Below are 19,967 nucleotides of genomic sequence, written 5' to 3' on the forward strand. Positions count from 1 at the left end.
ATTTTGTGTGTTTTTAAAGCTTTACATGTTAATATATTTCTGAACTTACTCTAGAACCCCTCAGACCCTCTGAGAAGCTGCTTTCAGCTGCTTTTAGCTGTTCGTCGATCGAGGTTAGTAAATAACGGATTCAGTTAAAGGATTTTTGCTTTAACGTGGTTTTAATCTGTCTCTGGGTATATGTTTTACTTTGCTTTCAGTATTTGTTTTATGTTCTGTACAGCACTTTGGTCTCCTGTGAAATTTGATTTGATTTATGACTTTCTTTTGAGCCTGGCTCTAAAATCTTCTTCAGCTCTTAGCAAAAGCAACGATCCCCTTTGAACTTTGATCAGTTTTCATCAGTCTTTCTTGGCGGTTGGTAAACTATCAGGTCATCTCTTCTTCGACTGCCCCTAGTTCTGCACACAACTCTGTAATGAGGTCCCACAGAGACCTGCTTTTACCTTTTCTGACATATTGCCATAACAGTTCACATCAGCTAATGAAGAGCGCTGTGGTTGTGAGAAACATATCGTGGTGCATAGGATCAATCAGGAAAAGATTGCTTTTCGTGATCCAAATTCGAGGACAATTACTTCTTCTTACTTCACCTGGGTTCTCTGTCTGCTTCACCACTATAAAATATGTGTGTCCTGCCTCTTCTGTCAGACTGAAGCTCAGACCCAGTTCTTTTAGCATTGCTATGTTTAGATCATCTGCCAAAGTAAGGCCCACAGCTCCTGTGTGTGCGACTGCTGCACTTAAGGCATCTATAAAGCAGGTGGTGAATGTTAGGTATGACCCAATAAGACTGCCATTGTGAACGGAACAGCACCTCATTCAGACACGACACAGACACATTTAGTTGCCATCAGATTAATGGGAAGCAGTGCATGTCTAAAAGGGGGTTATGTGTGAGCAAGTTAGAATCTGCTAAACATTTCATGTCAACTTTAAGATCTATTTGCATGCAAAACAATCCAAGTCTTGCTCACTGATGTGCAGTGGGGAAAGAAAACATATGAGTGAAAATATGAATAATTTGAAAGAGTTTTTCCATCAGTTTGCTGGTGGGAGCCTCTTGAAATAATTACGGATGATTTATCATCTCACCACACATCTTTTTGCTGTGTGGTGACTTTTAATCATAACTTTGATTCACCAGTGCAGAGCTTTTCAAAAGCGCTTGGACAAGAGCTTGCATTATATACTGCTTTAACTCTTACATACAAGAGGTATGACATATTGTAATGTGAGTGAAATGAAGAGCTGCAGAAGGAAGAGGCAGGAAGGAGCAGAGATCTTATAGAGAAAATGATTCAAAGGATCAAAAAAGCAAATTATCACTGGAAAAGCTGAGTCTAATGGGTGCGTCCACTGTGAGTGGAAGGTGTTTCCATTTCACTTGAAAGAAAATGTGAAAAGATGAAAGACAAAAAAAGTTCCTCCCAAATTTTGAAGGGCCGTTTCTCTTCTCAATCAGAACCAGAGTGAATGAAAACACTTTGAGCTGCTAACTGGTGCTACGAACAGCTACAATATCTACTGCAGTTCCAAACAGTTACAGGATGCCAGTAACACGACTTCACTGACACTTGTTTTGTTACTCTCAAACACAACCAACAGTGTTGTTTAATATCCATGTGTAGACCAATACACATGTCTATTAAGCCCAGGAATCAAGCAGCTGAACAAAGACATGGCATAATGTTTACTGACATCCTCTTAAACTTACCAAGCTTGCTTCACTCTTTGTGGTTGTGTTGTTTGATTACTTGGTGCATTCAATTACAACTTGGTGATAATTTTTGTTTTTTTTATGCCAATGAAAATTGCAGTATTGGAGACAGAAACACAGAACACTGAGTGGAGTACTGAAATGTTGGGTGTGTATAATGATGCAAAGAAAATATTGCACACACTTTTTCTTACCCATCTCCTCCAATCTCCAGTCACTCCAATTGGGATGGTGGATATCTAAAGCAAAACTGACATCTTTCCATGTTTGAAATAAAAACCTGCTGTCGGTGTTGGCTTAATCAGCTCTACGTGGTTTTACTTTAACTGGCTGGCCAAGTGATTAGCTCTGACAGTAACAGAAAGATAAAACAACAACAACAACAACACAGTATGCATGTCGGACACCATCAGACGCACAGAAACAGCTGGCCGAGGCCACCACTTAAACATATATTATGATCAGGTACCAAACACATACACAAACACACAAATATCAAAACACAGACTCACTGAAAGACACAAAAACACACAAACTTGTGCACAATAATCAGTGTTCTTCAGGGAAGGATTGGGTCAGATACGGAGATTTCACATAATTCCCATTCTTTATCGGAAGCTGAGGTGGGAGGGATGGAATCTGAACTGAAATGTGGGCTGATGTGCCGGGGGAAAAGATGGCAATAAAAGATGTGGTGTGTTCACGGGCAAAAAAAGTTTAATAAAAGAGAATTAACACAGATCGACCTACAGACACCACAAAGGTCCATATTTGAGCCTGTTTTCATCCAGCTTTTTGTGCAGCAAACACGCCCAAATCATTGACATTTAATGTCTCATGTCACAAATGAGACTTGAGTTTGTGTGCATTCTCTTTTTATTTGCTTTTTTCAGTACTTTGTCAGGAAATAACAATTTTGCACTCAAAATTGTTCACAAAATGTCCCGAGAATCTTTCAGCTGACCGTCTATTTCCCTACTTTTCTTGAATCTTTGTAAACACCAACAAAAGAAAACAAAAAGATCCTGTTTGTGATCCAAACTCATACAGCTGCAATACTATAAATTTAGTTTAAAAAATTTAGATCATCTTCAGCGTATTAGATTTTTAAGGCAGAAACAATGCGATGAAAAATAGGATCTTATAAATGCCGTCACCTGAGAGCTGCAAACCAAAGGAATCAATGACATCCTTTGGTTAACTACGATAGAGTCAATGCAAAGAGATCCAGAGGGCCTCCATGCATGACTTAAAAACCATTTGCAAATGTCTATGAGTGAATTGTGTATGAACAAGAAATGGTGTTTTCATCTATGGAGATTTGCTAAAGCTGCTGTGGTAATTATAAGATAAAATCATTGTAATTCTGTCTCAGATAATTCAATTAATCTGCTGTTAGAGGTCTGTCACAGAATACTTCCAGAGTTACCAGTTCATAGGACAGAGACTGTGTCGAGAAGGTGACAATAAAAACAACCAAAGGTTATCTCTTCCACGTGAAAAAAGGGGAAATCAGTGCAACAATATCAGACGAATAAGACGGATCGGGTGTGCAAAGGCCTTAAAGATTAGAGCTGGTTTGTTCCTGAATCACACGGGTTAATGATTCGAATCTGCATTAATACGACGAGTCCTCTGGCTGCTGCTAAGTAGACGAGGTCAGCGAACTCAGACGATCCGGTCAGTGACTGCGTTCTGTGGCTGGATCACTGCAGTGAGTAACCCAGGTCCATAAAATGAACCCAGTTTATCACCACAATTAAAGACAGAGCCCCGCACAAACAGCTTCTTTGCAAAGATCACGATTCTTGAACCACAGAAGCTTATCTGGCTTACTTATCTTTTAAAGTAGAGTGTGCTTATTGTGTTCATGTTTATTGCTAAAAAACTGACTAAATGTGAGAAACTTTTCAAGGTTGCTTCAATTAAACATCCAATAATACGATCACATTTTTAATTTGTGAATAAATAGACTTTAAACATGAGAAAAGCGCATTAATATTAAGTCGGCTCGCAGATAAGCTGATAAGCACGTAGTTAACTGCACTTCTCATCGATACGGCGTCAGCCTTTTCTTCTGAAAGTACATTTTGCACCATTTTTCTTGCAGTACATTTTTGTTTTGTCAGCTTGCAACATAGTCATGTAGTCTAAAGGGAATTTTAAAATCCTCTTCACAGATATTTTTCTGCAGTTGGTGAAGACAAAACTTCTGATTTATTGGCAAACATTGTTAATTCAGGCTTTCAGCTACACTCATATGCCACAACTTCAACCCCAGGATGTGTTAAAAAGCAAACATTTAGCTTATTAATTGGTTCATATGGATAGTTATTAGAGGTGCAACGGATCAAAAAACTCATGGTCAAACATAAGTTTGATCTTTTTGTTTATTAACACTTTTAAATGATTAAATTAAAATATATTTAAAAAATCATCTTGATGTGTATAATAATGCATAATATCTTATTTTTAACGTAATTAATGAAAAACAACTTAAAGTGCAACATAAAAAGGCCTATTTCCTTCCTTTAACCGAACTTGGGCTCATGTCTGCACCTATAAACTCCCCCAAAGCGTTTGTGACGCTTTAACCGGTCGGATTGTGCAACAAGGGGCTGCATAATTGCCGCGGTGATATGAGATTGTTGAACAGCCTTCTATTCACTCCTGTCAGTGAAACCGGGGTGATGTTGCTTCAAACACGTGGCCATGCTTGACGTGTTTCCTCTGTCATTTGACTTTTTTGTGCCACAGAGCCGACACACCGTCACGGTTTTATCCACTAACCTCTTTTCCCCACACAGGAGACTTAAATGACGCGGCGCGTTCAAGCTCCTCCGCACGCACGACCACACTGTGAGTGGACTGAACATGAACTTTTTTTTCTTCATAAATCAATCCGCGGATCACGTGCGTGCCGAACCGAAGATATTGATCCGTTGCACCACTAATAGTTATATTAAGATAAATCATATAGGCTCCATTAGAGGATGCTTACATGTCTTAATGTTGCTTATTTCCAAATTGTGCTCTCCTGCAGCATTTCTTGATCCTCTTGCAGCTCTCTTTAAAGCAAAAGCATAACATAATATCTTTAAGAAGATTTGATTACAGAAATCAAAGACACCCCTTGTTTGCCTGAATAGAAATTAAAATGTCAGGTACATAAGCTGAAGAAAAGCCTTTCCACCGATTTGTCCCAGTGACTAATCACAGGACCACAGCAAAGCATTTCCCTGCAGCCCAGAAGGCATTTCCCCTTGATGTCGCACTAAATGAAAACATTTGTCCAAAGGCACTGACAAGATTAAACTTCCAGGGATTTAAAAATCTAACTTTTTATGTTGTAATAATGATTTACAAGCAGAACCCTTTTTGGGTGTCATGGCTTGAAAGACCACAGTGAGTAAGGACCCTGTGATCAGATCTCTCAGTACATCCCTTTGCTTTTCTCCTTTCCGCCTTTCCATTTCAAACCTGATTAACAACTCTATTACTAACGAATGCAGATTATAGTGTCACGTCTGTTAGTTTTCTTATGTTAAATTCCTGTTTCGTCTTTAGTTTTTGTCATGTTTTCCTTAGTTTCTCTCGCCCTGCCATCAGGTTCACTCACATCGCTTTTCCCCTCAGCTGCACTCCATCACCAATCGCCCTCCTCAGTATTTAGTGTCCAGGTTTCCTCATGCACTTTGTTTCCACGTGCACTTTGTTTCCTCGTGCACTTTGCTTCCTCATGCACTTTGCAAGATCCAAGTTTTTAGTCAAAGTTAAGTTATAGTCAAGTTTTTTTTTTGGTGTACCGGCTCAGCTGCGCTTTTTGTTGGATTGTTTAAATAAATCAAGTTTTTACTTTTGAAATATCTGCAGCCAGATCCTACCGTCATCACACCACCACCCAACCTGACATGGCTTTTCCAGTGAAGTTGGCATCGTGAATAGGTCTGAATACGGTTAAGCCTCAGACCAGGCAGCCCCGTCTCACCATAAGTTGTTTGACAGGTATGTGTGTCCTCATCTCCAAAATGTAGCCGTGCAACCATCCATGGCTGCTTTCATGTGACACGACATGATTTTTCCAACCATAATCATCTATTCTGAGCTTCTAACCATCTGTGATTGTGAGCAAACTATAAAAGTAATGAGGACTTTTTATGCAGGGTGGATTTTGATCTTCAATCAGCTGACAAACATCTTCAAACATCCCGATAGGCGTAGCACGACCTAAGCTGCCTCTCTGCATTTGCAAATCAAACTCAGCATAGAAAACATCATCATAATGCAATTTTCATGCTTTTTTTTTGGAAAGGATGAAGCTCTAATGTGTCCTGTCCCGAGAAGAGGTCGGAGAGAAGCAGACAATCAAAGGTGCCAGTCTGAATAACAGCGAAATGTTGCTTCATTCATCAAATATTTACACTGAATCTGAGAGCATTTCTTCTATCAGCGCAATTTCTAGTTCCAGAAGAGAAAGAACAACAATTTATGGGAGCGGTTGGATGTTTGCTGACAAAATCATTCACATTTCACAGATTAGTGGTTAAAGTGTACAAACTATGACATTAACATTGGGAAAATAATTCAACCGTCGCTCCCAGAACGACAAGAACATGAAAAAAAAGCAGTTTTAGACTAAATTTCTCCTTATTACACCTCATTACATTTACATGTACAGCTCGGCTATTTGTTGGACTACTGTCCTTGTCCTACAAACATGGAAGAGGAAATTATTTATCTATTGTGTATATATTGCAGTGAGTTAGTTTGGGCTTTTACTGTTTATTTAGCTGGTAACTTGATAACTGATAACATGACGGGACGGTGGATTAGACAGCTTTACAGCTCTGTACATTTCGGATGTGCTATATGTTTTACTGTTTTTGCTCCTTAAACGCAGCCCAGCCTCTTCTTCTCTGCACCGGGTGCTTCTGTTCCCTCAGGTCAAAGCCTGAGGCGGGAACCAGTCTGGCTTCAGGAAGCAGACGCCCTCTCTACCTTTAAGATCAGGCTATAAACTTTCCTTTGTGATAAAGCTTATAGTTAGGGAGGGCTCAGGTGACCCTGAAACATCCCATAGTTCTGCTGCTATAGGCCCAGACTGCTGGGGGAGCTCCCATGATGCACCTCTCCTCCCTCTGCTCTCTTTACTCTCCACATACATATGACATTATTGCTGTCATTGGCCTTTCTCCCTGGCCTGGTGCTATGGTGCATGTTGTCCCCTCTTCCCTGTCCTCTCAGATAGGAGTCCTTCCTGGTTCTGATTCTGTTGGAGGTTTATTTCGGTTAAAAGTCAGTTTTCCTCTCCACTGTTGCGTTGAACATACTCGTGGAGGGGATCTAATCCAAAGGAGGTTTTTATGTGATCTGTTGTTTTTTTTTGTCTTTTTTTTAAATTGGCATTAAATTAAATTAATCAAATAGTAATTGGCTTGAATTTGACTGTTTCTTCGAAGTGCTTTGAGATGACATTTGTTGTGATAAGTCGAACTGAACATCAGTCTAATAGAAATCTAATTCCCAACATTATTATTATTATTTAGTCTGAATTAAGTCAGACCCACGTGTTTACATGTATTGTAAAAGTCCACTTTTGGTAAAAAATACAAAAAACAAAAGACAATAATTAGATTCTTATAAAATCAGAATCGGAGAGTTTGAATATGTATTCATGCACGTTACATTTTCTGCCTCTTCTGACATTAAGGATACTTGGCTAAAGGCACAAAGCTCTGCCTATGCATGTGCAGTTTACTGATTGGCTACTACGGTGCAGACTTCAGATAAACACCACCTGCTGTGTCTCAGTAAAGCTTTGAATATTTCAAATATTTTGTCGTGGCTCTAACACAGCGGCGTGCCCCTCAGATAAATCAGGAACTTCTCTGCAAACATTCTGTGACAGGCCTCTTTTTTCCTGAGAAAGAGAACGTAATGTCAGCCTGTGTTGGCCTGCAGTGAGTTCAGAGGGTGCTGTTCATGGACAAGGATGAACACAGAACGATAGAAGTGGAAAAGAGGCAGCAGTGATGGATGAAGTGTGAGAGTTTGCCGGTTTGGTTATTACCTGGGTATTCGGGGTGGGACAGGCGCAAGACGGGGCTGCACTAGGATGGACTGACGCCTCCCCTAAGAGAAATCACCGTATCTCATCAACATAGGAGGAGAGGAAAGGAGAGGAAGGCTTAAAGCAGGAGGCGGGAGGAGAAAACTGAGGACAAAGGGAGGAGGGAAAGCTTGTGTGCAAGAGGGGAGGGACTCAGAAGGCCAGTGAGGGTTGAGGAACAGCCACCCAAACGATACATAAACAATGCACGACACAAAGTGAACAGAAACCAGGACACACAAACACAGATAAAACCCTTCAGAACCAACATTTATATACACAAACTGTATATAACAGCACACGAACACACACAACATCGTCTGACATCCAACAGCCTGGAAGCATTAGAGCAGCATGCCATGCAGTGTATCATTAATAACAACCATGCATGTACAACGAGAAAGAAAAGAGCATTAAATCAAGCAGTCCAAACGACATCTGGATGTGAAAACAGCTGATTAATCGTCGTCACAGCTGAATCTGGCATGTTCCCTGCTTCAGAAAGGTAAGAAGACAGCGTAAAAATCATGCTTATATCAAACATGCAAGTATCACTTTTATAAAGTTGAACATACAGTAAACACAGTTTGAATCAACCTGTTTGCAAAAAACAGATAAATGATTATTTTCCACCTTCAACATACACACAGAAAGTCAAACTCTCCCAAAGCTGCAACGATGAAAGCAGACGAATGACTTAAATCTTGAACGATGTGATTCATGCAACTGTTAAAAATGCTGCACCGATGGCTGGTGGCAACATGAAATTAGCTCAAAATTCAGCTAAATCCAAACAAAGGGACACTCCGACAGTTCCAATGTAAATGTAGAAAAGTTCATTTTCATTTCAAGTTTCAACACAATGACAATAATTATCTCACATAATAATTTGATGTCACTTACTTGGTAAAGTTTTGATATAGTTTTTGCTCTAATTTGCAGCATATTTTACATCCTGATTCTTTACGCAGGGCCTCTGTCATGTTCAGCCAAAGATTAACAGAAGGTTAACAGAAATAATGCCAAAAAATAATCACTAACAATTCATTATTTGCATTAATATGCTTACATTTATCATTATGTTTTTGTTTACATCCAGTTTATATGTGGTAAAGTTCTGCTGTGTAACATTTAGGGCAATCATAAGTATATTTTAACTAGTGTAGATCTGAGCAAAAACAAGAATAACTGTCTTTTCATTCAGATGTTATAGGCTGGCATCATCGTTGTCATGTGGCAGCAGGCGTTGTCATGTGGCAGCAGGCGTTGTCATGTGTTACTGCTGTCGGCCTGAAGGGACTCACCAACCAGAGGCCGGGGCAGGCAGCTTCGGCTCGCCTTCGTCCCCCACTAAGTGCAGACTTCTGGGACTTTGGCATGTTTAATCTGTGCTTACACTGAATACATCATTAAAACTTTAAAACCTGCGCGTTATATGCAGCCAATGCAATGCAAGGCTTTAGCCGAAGCTGCCCGGCGTTTCAAAACAGGCCTTAACGCTGTAGTTTGATGGGAGTTGGAGAGTGTTCGGTTGGTATTTTATAAGATGCTTAATCTTCTTTATCTTTTAAAATGTTTTGCTCAAACACGGATTATAGTTTTCCTTGTTGTTGACAACAATAATGAAAGTGCTGCATCTGCAACTGAAGATTTTACAGCTGACACAACCATTTACAGTTAATTACCGCAAAAATGGACTGTTTTTGCAACCAGGCCTTACTGAGACCCAACAGGTAGTCTTTGCAGTGTTTGCTTATTTTGTAGGCATCATAATACTGCTGGGATCGGATACGGCATGCTGCACCTGTGTTATTATGCAAGGTCTAATTAGGTGTTTGGTGTCGTTTTGGAAGTTGGCAGCAGTGGCCCGAGGAAACAACGACATCAAGCCTCATCCCCTCTCACTCCCTATTAATTTACTTTCTCCCTCTCAGCTGCTGCGTGAGCAACAACTTCACCTATTAAAGCTTAGTGTCATCACACTGGACTCAGCTGGCTACTCATCTTAAGTGCTAAGGTGATGAACACAGAAGCCCGAAGCTAAAATACTAAATTAAGAAGTATTTTCTGACAAAACAGCTTCACAAAATGCTCACTTGTAGCTGATTATGTGAGCTTCAGGCGCCACCAGCTGCATGTAGATTAAAGTGGTCTCTCTGCAACAAAGTCATTTCCTTATCTCGTCACATTTTTCCAGTTCTTTAAGCCTGTTTGTACAGAAATAACAAAAACTGTACAACAGAATGTAAATATCTACATTTACAAGGACAAGTTAGAGAGAGTTTCAGCCCAGCTTTAGCTGTGGGACAGATGGCCTCACATTTGACTCTAGAATACTTTGGTATCCAGAGGAGTTCATGGTGGACTCAATGACTGCAAGGTGCCCAGGTCCTGTGGCTGCAGAACCAGCCCAGATCATCAGCCCTCCACCACCGTGCTTGACAGCTGGTATGAGGTGTTTGTGCTGATATGCTGTGTTTGGTTTCCTCCAAACGTGCTGCTGTGCATTAGGACCAAACATCTCCACTTTGCATTGACTACAGTTAGCCTCTTCTTTACAACCTGCACCATTTTAGACTCTAAAACATGAATCTAACACTGATGATTCTGCAATATATTTTTCACTATTTGCATGTGTTATTTTAGTCTCTAAAATGTAGTTTGATTCTAATAATTGAATTCAATGTATCATTTTTAAACGGTGGTATTGCCACTTTCTTCTATTCTTCCATGTGCCCCAAATACCACAAACAGATGTCCAAGTCAGTGAGAATGAGTGAGACATTTAGCCAATTACCTCTTCCAATTTTAGCTACACAAAAGCATTCACATCATCGATAGATATACGAGTATTTGCTCATACACACTTCCTATATTTACAGCATGAGTCATGCTTTAAAGTGGGCTGTTTCAATTTGACAGGAAGAGAGCAACATGGCTGGTTTAGCGTGAAATGAAAAGAGAAGGAAGCTCCTGAAAATACAGCCACACCACCATCACGCAGCACAGTAAGATCTGAGGCTCAGTTTTTCAATAACCCAAGTCTTATTCATGTGGTTTGAGATGTTTTAACCCCAACATACTCAACAGAAACAACTACACATCTGGCAACACCATCACAGACTCAGATATGCTCACAAACCCAGATAGAGTCTCAGTAGCTTGAGCTTAGGGATGCAAACAGCAGTACCCTTTCATCTTCAAAGCTCCCCGTTATGTCGGCATTCAATCCCAAACACAGAGGACAGGTCAGGGACAGGGCAAGCCAATCAGAGGGACCACATACACACAGCAGACAGCATCATAACAACAGCAGGGGGGAGAAGAGAAGGGGGAGAGCAGAAAGCACGGGCCACCGTACGGATTCGACGAGAGAAGAAGCAGTCTCACAGACCTGATCAGCGAAAATCCTGGTTTTTGGCTCAAGAATGGGTCCTCCCCTTATTTCATCCTCCACAGCCATGAGTCTTGGAAGCAGAAACAAAGAGAGAGGGAGAGGGGAAAAAGAGGGGGGAAGGGGGTGACAGAAAGAGAGGGAGCATTATGAATTTCAGATTAACAAGATGTCGAGCAGGTGCATCTCCAACATGTGGCCCAACAACACCATTGTGACAAAGTTGCTGGTTACCTGGATCTCAGATCTGAATCCTAACCCTGATTAGCAGCAAAATCTTTGAAGCCATTGCTAGTGCTGAGCAGCAGTAACCTAAGCCATGCTTTATGAGGCACTGCCAATTTTCACTCGTGGAGCCTTATTTGTTCTCGCCCCCCTGGGATTTATCAAAGCATTTGTGTCCAATTTAAGGTGTTTACAAAGGTGCATATTGCGGCCAACTGTGGGCAATTACGCTCGGTTTCCGGTGAAATGAATGGTTTGATAACAGATCCCAATCATCCCCAGGGAATTACCCCATCTCACGTAACATGGACTGGCCAAGCCACGGGTGGAAAATCCTTTGACTCATCATTTCAAAGACTCAACTCGCAGATATGAGCAGGAGTACTGCTGCAGTTTTCATGAGCCAACGAACAGTGCAGAACTCCCAGCTCCCGTGATTATGTCGGTCTTAGAGCCATCTGGCTCAACTACTGTTTGGTGAGCTAAAAAAATAAAATAAAAAATGTTCCTATGAATAAATAAAGACCTCTTTGCACGATGGTTTTCATTGTAAATGACTCCTCAGCTTTCATTTGACTCTGACAGCAGCAGAGTAACATTATAAAAAACAGTTAACTTGGAATAAGATTGATGTTATACCTTTATAAAAGTGTACAAAGGAGTCACTTCTCACATTTATGCTAATTTGTCTCAGTAGAACGAGCAAAAGGAGCACTTTTTGCTCATTAAGCCACTAATCAATGCAGAATCACCACCAATCAAGTCATGCTGTGTCACTCAAGGGGATTTTTTTCATCACATTCATATGATTTTATTAAAAAGACAGAGGCATATGTTTGACAATAAAGAATGAAAATCCACAGGTAAAGTTTCAAACATAAGTGTTTGGATGTTTTATTCCATAAATAATGTACAGTGTTGAGTTATTTTACAAAAGAAGAGAATAGGAAAGAAAAAAGAGTCAATCATAAGCACAGACAGAAATATTTGCACTGTCCCAGAAAACAATGGAATGTAACATGGGTATACAGCATTAAGATTCGACATGACTTCAAAAGGCAGACAATGATTTGAGTGGGTGATATGTTACAAAAAGAAAGAAAATCCAGTTGTACTTCAAGTAGTGTGCTTTTGAGGTCAAGTCGTACATTTAGTCAAACAATATATCTACCAACATGAGGTCACAATGTCTGAATATTTTGCTACAGAGAAAAAAGGCAAGAGACAAAGGATGTAAAGTCAATGTAAAGTCAACAGAAAGACAGACCTGGATCAAAAAGAAGCTGCAAATACTTTCTTTTTTTTCCGCCAACATGTGCGACGTGAGGTGGGATTTTCTGCCTGAAAACTTACCTCTCATCATCAGAAAGGTGCTGAAGCGTCACCTTATCTGGGTGAAACAAGAATTATTTGCAACTCTTTGACACAGGTCTGTGCAGAAGAGAAATGAACCCTTGGCTGTTGCTATAAGCCATGTCAATCACACACACATCAAGCCAAAACTCATCACCACTAGGAATTCATTTGCAAGATTTGAACAGAAGATTTGCCGTAGTACAATCTATACAGCCTATCAATATATTCTTGCTACAAAAGAGAGGCAGATATACTGACACCAGAATGTTATCTATATCTCTGGAGAGGGAGAAAGAAAATAATACTGTTTCCCTTTAAAATATGATAATAATGATAATAATAATAATAATAAAAATAATCAAATCATACTGTAACTGCAGAAGTTAAATGACAGTACTCGCTAACTTTCTTAAACAACTAATCTGATCACCATGTCACTGGACACCACCAATGACGGACTGCATGTCAAAAGTCATACCGAGCATATACAGCAAAATCATACAGAGAAAAGAAAATCATCTTTGCTTTGATATAGAAATAATATCCATTGCAGGCTTTCATTTAAAAAGCAGATAAATTCACAAACACCATACAGATAAGATAAGCCAAAAACAAGTTGAATAACTGAAATACACACTTTGCAGAACAAACGGTTTGTCAAGGAGTCGCGTCATTGTTGTCATGCCTCTGTGGTATTCTGCACTCTACAGTATTCCAGGTGGTTACTTTGTCTGTTTAGATTCTGCGGGTGGCACCTGGTAAAAGAGTTTGGCAGGAAGTCACTGTTTCCTTATGTACACGAGATGCATACGACATATCAGGATCCTGCATGTGCATGTGCACAAACAGCAAATGTGGACATATTGTATCTGTTATTGCGCGTCTCCTGCTAAAAACTTAGCTATTGCAAGGTTAAAATAGTTACAATCTCATTCTTGGTAGAATTCATATATCTCTCATATAATATTATTATTATTATGGCTCTTGCATCACTGAATTTAATGTGCTATGGATTATAGTTAAAAATAGATTATTACTATGATGGATGCAATAAAGACAATAGATTTTTCCCCTCTGCTGCATCTCTTCAACATAAATCTCTTCACTTCATAGCAAACATATTGGGGAAGATAAATAATTTCATTCGTATCTATAATTTAAATACTATGACTTAAAAAGGTAAGCCTGTAGCCAACTAATTTGATAACTACTCTAAAGACAAAAATATATAGATACAGGTGCTACAGGTAAAGTGGACTCAGTGTTTTAGTGGATTTAAACTCGCATGACCTATAACTCAATATGTGGCTTTGGTTTAAATTAGATTGTTGAGAACAGAAAGTGTACCTGCTAATGACAGATATTGGAGTTGCTCTGAGCTGAAAGTAAAGTTCACGCACAGAACATTAAGGCTTCTCTGAAAGAAAATCTCCCAAACTGGAGACCCAACGCCGAGTGTTCCAGTTCTGCAGAATAAAGAGATTTTTTTCAAGCCTCCGCAGGAACCGTGAGCTCAAGCTCTCAAACGCTGCAGCTGCAGAACCTGAGCTCACTTTTTCACCAACATAGTATATTTTGAGTGTGAAAATTGAACATAAAAGTCAATTGAAGATGAAATGTAACATAAGGCTATGGTTGTACTTATTATTTCACCAAGATCCTGGAGTCCAGTCAATCCAACAGGATGGCCTGAGGCGGAACTTCTTAGAATCCACTCTCTGCATTCTTTGCTTTGCTCGTTTGTGCATTAAAATTCATAATATGTCCAGATGATGCACAAGTCTTGCAATACATGGTGTGGCTCAGTGAACTTTGAGTAAAACTGACTCGGAAGCATCCAGATCTGCTACTTTATTCGTCCTTGTGTGGTTAGATGATCAAGGTAGGTCACACAAGTAACAAGTGTAGGCCTAGACAACATGAGTTTCCTGCGCACCGTGCACATATGTGCAGATTTGTGTGTTCACTTTAAGCATAAACCCCAGCGGTGGGGGGGGATCTTTCAGCGCTCTGACAGAGTTTCTGTAAAATGCGGCACAGTCATCTATGCCTTTCTGCTTGAATCTTCACCCTTAACTGACCCATTCGAGTTTAGTCTGAGATGTTCTTCCCTCCTCATATTATAGTGTCTTATGTAAATAAAAAAAGGAGGTATGAGTCCTCGTGTTGCTTCTGTAGAAAGAAACATCAGCGGTCCTTCAGTGAACAGGTTCACCTTAATTTAAAAATGGAAGAGCTAATATCAAACCATGGTCTTCCACAGTCCTGTGCATTAAAGTCCCAAAACAATTCTTTAAAAAGTGCAGGCATGTTTTCCTAAGTTAGCAAATTCTCAATCCTCTTGTGCTTTTACTGTGCAATCTTGTGGGAGATTCAATTGAAAGCTAAGTGGATCTCTCACGTGATCCCAAAATCCAGTTAAACAGCAGAACTTTGTTCATAAAAATGGCTGCTGGTGGGTGCAACAGCACAGGATGAGGGAGGATGTTTTTTTTATATATATACAAGGTTCCCTTAAAAGATGAGCAGGACTCTCTGTCTTCATTCCAAGTCTTCTTTCCTGGAGTGGGTTAGAAGTGGCAATATTCTCTGTCACAGATATCCACCCTTCAGTTGCAGACCACAGACTATCATAAGATGTGAAAATATTGCACTACTTTCCTTTTAACTGAACTCTTTGCACACATGATAAAACAAAACTTAGTTAGACAGCCTTGCTAATGTGCAGTCACACATGAAATGTGCTTAAAACACAGCAAATATTTGGTCTTCATGCCTGAGCACATCTTAGAAGCGCTCAATATTCAACTCCTGTCCCATGAACTACTTAATTCGTTGGTGATCAATAAAAACTAAAACTGCACTCAAAGACTTCCCCGTTACAATTTCACAAGCTCAGTAACTTAAGACTCAGCTGCATTTTTCTGCACTTCTCTAAATATGAAGCTCTAACAACAAATAAGCCGTGTCATAAGCCAGCAGATTTATTGCAACAAGAGCTTAGAGGACAATCAGAGACTCTTTGTTGGGCTTGAAAAGAAGAAACCACCAGGGGAACGTACCCTGCATGCTTATCCAACAAGATGTAGATCTTTGTCCTCCATACTTTAGTCTCTCATTTAATTTCCCCCTCATTACATGTCAGCAGCTTTGGCTTTCAGTATACAGCTCCCTGCTTTGCTCCCAGGGCTACAGTACTTAATGAAACTGAAACCAGCCTCCCACCCTGCAGGGTTCAGTGCAAGATAACAACCTCTGGTAAATAGAGTCCTTTTCCAATATGCAATATGTGCAATTTAGGCAATAACTGCTTTAAGTTCATGCTTCATCTTGTTAAACAGGATGCAATATATGCTGAAGTTGTACTGTGGAAGCCCTCTGCCTCCACTTACTTCTCAGAAGAATGATTATTTTAATTATTGTTAGCAATATCAGTCTTAGAGAATATGCCACTTTTGCCACATATCTGAGAAAAAGTTACATTTGCCAAATGCTCCATAAAAAGCAAAAAGAAAGAATGTGGCCCACCCTTGGCCTCCCTACAACAGATCACATGAAGTTTTAGCTGTCTTTTGCCCTCCACACCAACAACAGCCTCAATTTACCTGCTAATTATTCCTTTAATTTGGGAGTCTTTTTCCACTTGCTGTTGCCGTAGCCTCCTCTCACTGTCATCGAGTCGATTCTGGTACTGAAGGAGAATCTTACTGGTCTGCTGCTCCTGCATGAAGAGCCTGCGCTCGTACTCCTCCAGCTTTTTGTGGGACATCACCAGGCGCTCCTTCAGGGAGGTGATCTCTTCCTCATACTCCCGTACCTGTGAAACAGACGTGGAGAGAGGATAAATATGCATGCATGTTGGTTGGTGTTTACATGCCTTTTATTTAATTTTTTAGGGAGATAGGGGCTTGAGAGCACTGTACCCACAAGAAGTAGGTTCCTGAAAAACTAGAAAAAGAAATCGTGTGAACATTAGGCTCATGGCTGTTGTTTCTTACACTTTCAGAGATCTTTAGATGTCTGTGTCAAGACCAGATAAGAGTACCATCTTCTCAGCTGTGACACACTGAAAAACGAATGAAAAACGATACCCACCCTGTCCATGCGCGACTCATCCATGCTCTTTGAGTACTCCTTCAGTTTGAAATCTTCACGGTCGATCCGTGAGCTTTCGATGTCAGCTGACAGATGAGGCATGTTGGAAACCCAGGCCACTGTTCGCTCATTTGCTGGGGTTGGCGGATTGAGGGTCGATGGAGACTGTGAGCCCTGCAAAGAAATATGAGTTCTTAAGTCAAGAAAGTCGCCGTCTTAACAAGCTGCCTGGTGCAGGATTTCATCCAGTGTTGCATTAGATTGTAGATTTAGTGTGTTTAGCTGTACTAAAAAGCTGCTCATACGCAGTTAAAGGCCTTATACAGAGAAATAGCTGTGAACACAGGAGCTGACAACCTGGGGAAAAAAGAGATGAACGAACAGATCATTTGACAGATGTTACCTGTTTGCTCATGGTGGGTTTGAGAAGGTGCTGTTGAGACTGCTGCTGTGGTGACTGCTGAGTGCTCTGACTGGTGGTTCCTTGTGGACTCCCACTTTCCCTGACAGAACTCTGCTGGTGAGGAAGACCCGGCGCAGTGTTGTCTTTGACTGAGAGCTGCCGAGGTCCTTGCTGCCTGCCGCCATAAGACTCGGGTGACTGGAGAAGGTTCCCGCTCTGTGGCCGGGTTTTACCAGAAGCAGCAGGCACAGCAGCTGCACTGACGGACAGCTGGTGGGAGGTCTGGGACTTAACGCGCTGGGTGGGAGGTGGAGCAACAGAACTCTGGCGCATAGGTTGGACTGTGGAAGGAGGCGTAGTAGCCAGGGAGGAGTGGGAGGTTCCTGTCTGAGAGGCCATGCCCATCATTTGTTGCTGCTGGATATTATCCTTCCAAATAAAACAAGAACATAACGTCAATTTCATTCCTTGATTTGGTGCAGTCTTGAGGACAATGTCTTCAGATTAATTCAAGACACAATCAAATCTTAAGATTCTGACCTAAAGCCATTAGAGCAATACACCGAACATGTGTTACCTGCACATGCATGGACATCTGCCTGCGTGCATAATCAGCCCTGCTGTAGTCGTCACTGTAGCTGTGTGAGTGGATGATGCTGGGTTGGCCCAGGTGACCGTCCCTGGTCCTGAGGGTAGACAGATCCTCACTGCGAGAGAACCCCCCATGGGCAAACTGTGGGATGTAGGTCTGATGAGAGTGGTCAGGCTCTGGGGCCAGGAGGAGGGGTGCTGGAGGTTGAGCCCGGCTGTGCTGGTGATGGAGCTGTTGCTGTTGAGGCCCGTCAGCGGTCGCCAGATGAAAGAGAGGATTCTGGAAGGAAAGCGGGTAGCGCATGGCGGCGGCCTGCTGTTGCTGCTGCTGGGATAGCGAGTCGGTGGTGGTGCCCATCTGACTCAGCTGGCTCAGCCGGAGGCCGCCGGACATGCTGGAGCCGCCAGAGCCAGCTGACAACCTCCCACCGGCCCGCAGCTGGCTGCTCAGGCCCGACCCCAGGCCGCCACCGCCTCCGCTGCTCAGCCCTCCGAAGCTGCCCATACCGGCGATGGAGGCCTGGGAGGAGTTGAGCATGTCCACCGACTGCAGGTTAGACACGCTGTTCATTCGGGAATCCTGGAGGTCCATCATAGATACGCTTTTATTGACACTGAGCACCTAGATAGTAACGGATATGAGAGGCTAGTGTGCCCCTTGTTGTTTTTTAAATTTTAGGTGGCCACGGATGATATGGGTGAGGGTGGTGCAGGTGTTTTTACCGCGAGGCCTGCTTGGGTATCGGAATGCCTGAAAGTATTTCCCAGGAAATACCGCTAGGATGAGTTGCGAGGTGAATCAGTGGAAAAAAAGCAGATGCCATGATAAACTAGAGCCTCGAATAACACGATGGCAGATTCTTGTAGGTATGACTAACATGCACGTCATATCAACCTCACTTTGAGAAGGAATAAACTAGTGGATGGGATGATGATTCCCCAATTCAGAGTGACAAAACTCACCTTAGGGTCTGGTTCTGTGATGTCCGAGCTGCTTGTGCAGTACGCTGGGCTGGATCGGGCCAGGGGTGGACGTGATACATAAAACATGTCTTTGGAGGCTCGATGAGGGTGATCGCGGTCCTGAAAACTCATCTGGGGGCGGGATGGCATGACCCCTCCGGTGGAGGTAGGGGAAGGCAAACGAGTGATATCTATAGAGCTGGAGAACAGCGGTCAGTAAGACCAACTGTAGCTGAGGACAGAGACTGTAAAGTGCCCCCAAATACCTTAAAACATATCATACTGACAGCAAATTTACATGAAACAAAGTGGGAAGAAATATTCATGTAATTTACCAAGTAAAATTAGCAAATTACCAATGTGAAAAACTCAATTTGCCATGAAACACAGGTTGGTTTGGCCAGTGGTTCTATATACAAGGATCCCCAACGCAGCTTTGGCAGAAATAAAACTAAATGACCCCAGGATTTCACCAGCACACAGTGTGGTTTTTATCACAGATTTCTGGGTATCTCATCCACTACCCCTAAAACTGCTGTTCTTGTTCTTTTTATTCTGTATATTATCCCTCTCAGAGGTTGATGTCTGGCCTGGTGTCTTTACATAGTGAGTTTATATACGACCATCAGTCAGGATGAGTTTTTCTGAAAAGTAACTGCACTGTTTTGCAGTGTTTAAGTGTCTAAGTTCCTGCCGGGCTCACTCCCTCCGTGCATCTTCCATCAAAGACAGACCAGGGGCCAGATGCATAGAATTATGTGTAGTTTCCTGACAAAAATGATAGAATGTGCACCAGATTTATACATGGACATATGGTTCTGTTTCATAACCCTCAGGGATAGTGAAACCATGCATGTAAACAAATCTCACTTCCACTCACACTCTAAGCCACGAATAGATGAAGGCGCTCCATTAATGGATCGTTTGAACATAAAAACATTGTTCGCACCGCAACTAAATAGAGATGACAGTAAAGGAAACATCCATTAATTCATCCGCTTAGGTTCAACCAAGGTTGGGTTCGCAGGGTCAAAAGGTCCAAAAGGGAAAACCCAGACAACCCTCTTCCTAATTAAATGCCTGAACTACCTCAGCTGTGAAGGAGCAGTGG

The 19,967-nt window shown here is 41.5% G+C and overlaps 1 protein-coding gene across 10 annotated transcripts in view; it reads right to left on the reverse strand.

Annotated features, from left to right (window-relative positions):
- Window positions 1–19,967, reverse strand: part of syngap1b (synaptic Ras GTPase activating protein 1b) — a 166,353-nt gene that overhangs the window by 8,426 nt on the left and 137,960 nt on the right. For 5 of the 10 annotated variants that reach the window (XM_072393606.1, XM_072393610.1, XM_072393603.1 and 2 more), the window contains 6 exons: window positions 18,857–19,055; window positions 17,880–18,473; window positions 17,303–17,731; window positions 16,900–17,073; window positions 16,410–16,621; window positions 11,224–11,296 (listed from right to left, as the gene is read on the reverse strand). In XM_072393606.1, coding sequence (XP_072249707.1) covers window positions 11,224–11,296; window positions 16,410–16,621; window positions 16,900–17,073; window positions 17,303–17,731; window positions 17,880–18,473; window positions 18,857–19,055 — 1,681 coding nt within the window. Of the gene's footprint in view, window positions 1–7,790; window positions 7,853–11,223; window positions 11,297–12,337; window positions 15,365–16,409; window positions 16,622–16,899; window positions 17,074–17,302; window positions 17,732–17,879; window positions 18,474–18,856; window positions 19,056–19,967 lie in introns of those variants that run through there. The other 5 variants (XM_072393604.1, XM_072393605.1, XM_072393602.1 and 2 more) reach the window with 4 other exon arrangements.

Source organism: Leuresthes tenuis, unplaced genomic scaffold (genome assembly GCF_036924035.1).
Source record: "Leuresthes tenuis unplaced genomic scaffold, fLeuTen1.0.hap1 SCAF_10, whole genome shotgun sequence".
NCBI lineage: Eukaryota > Metazoa > Chordata > Actinopteri > Atheriniformes > Atherinopsidae > Leuresthes > Leuresthes tenuis.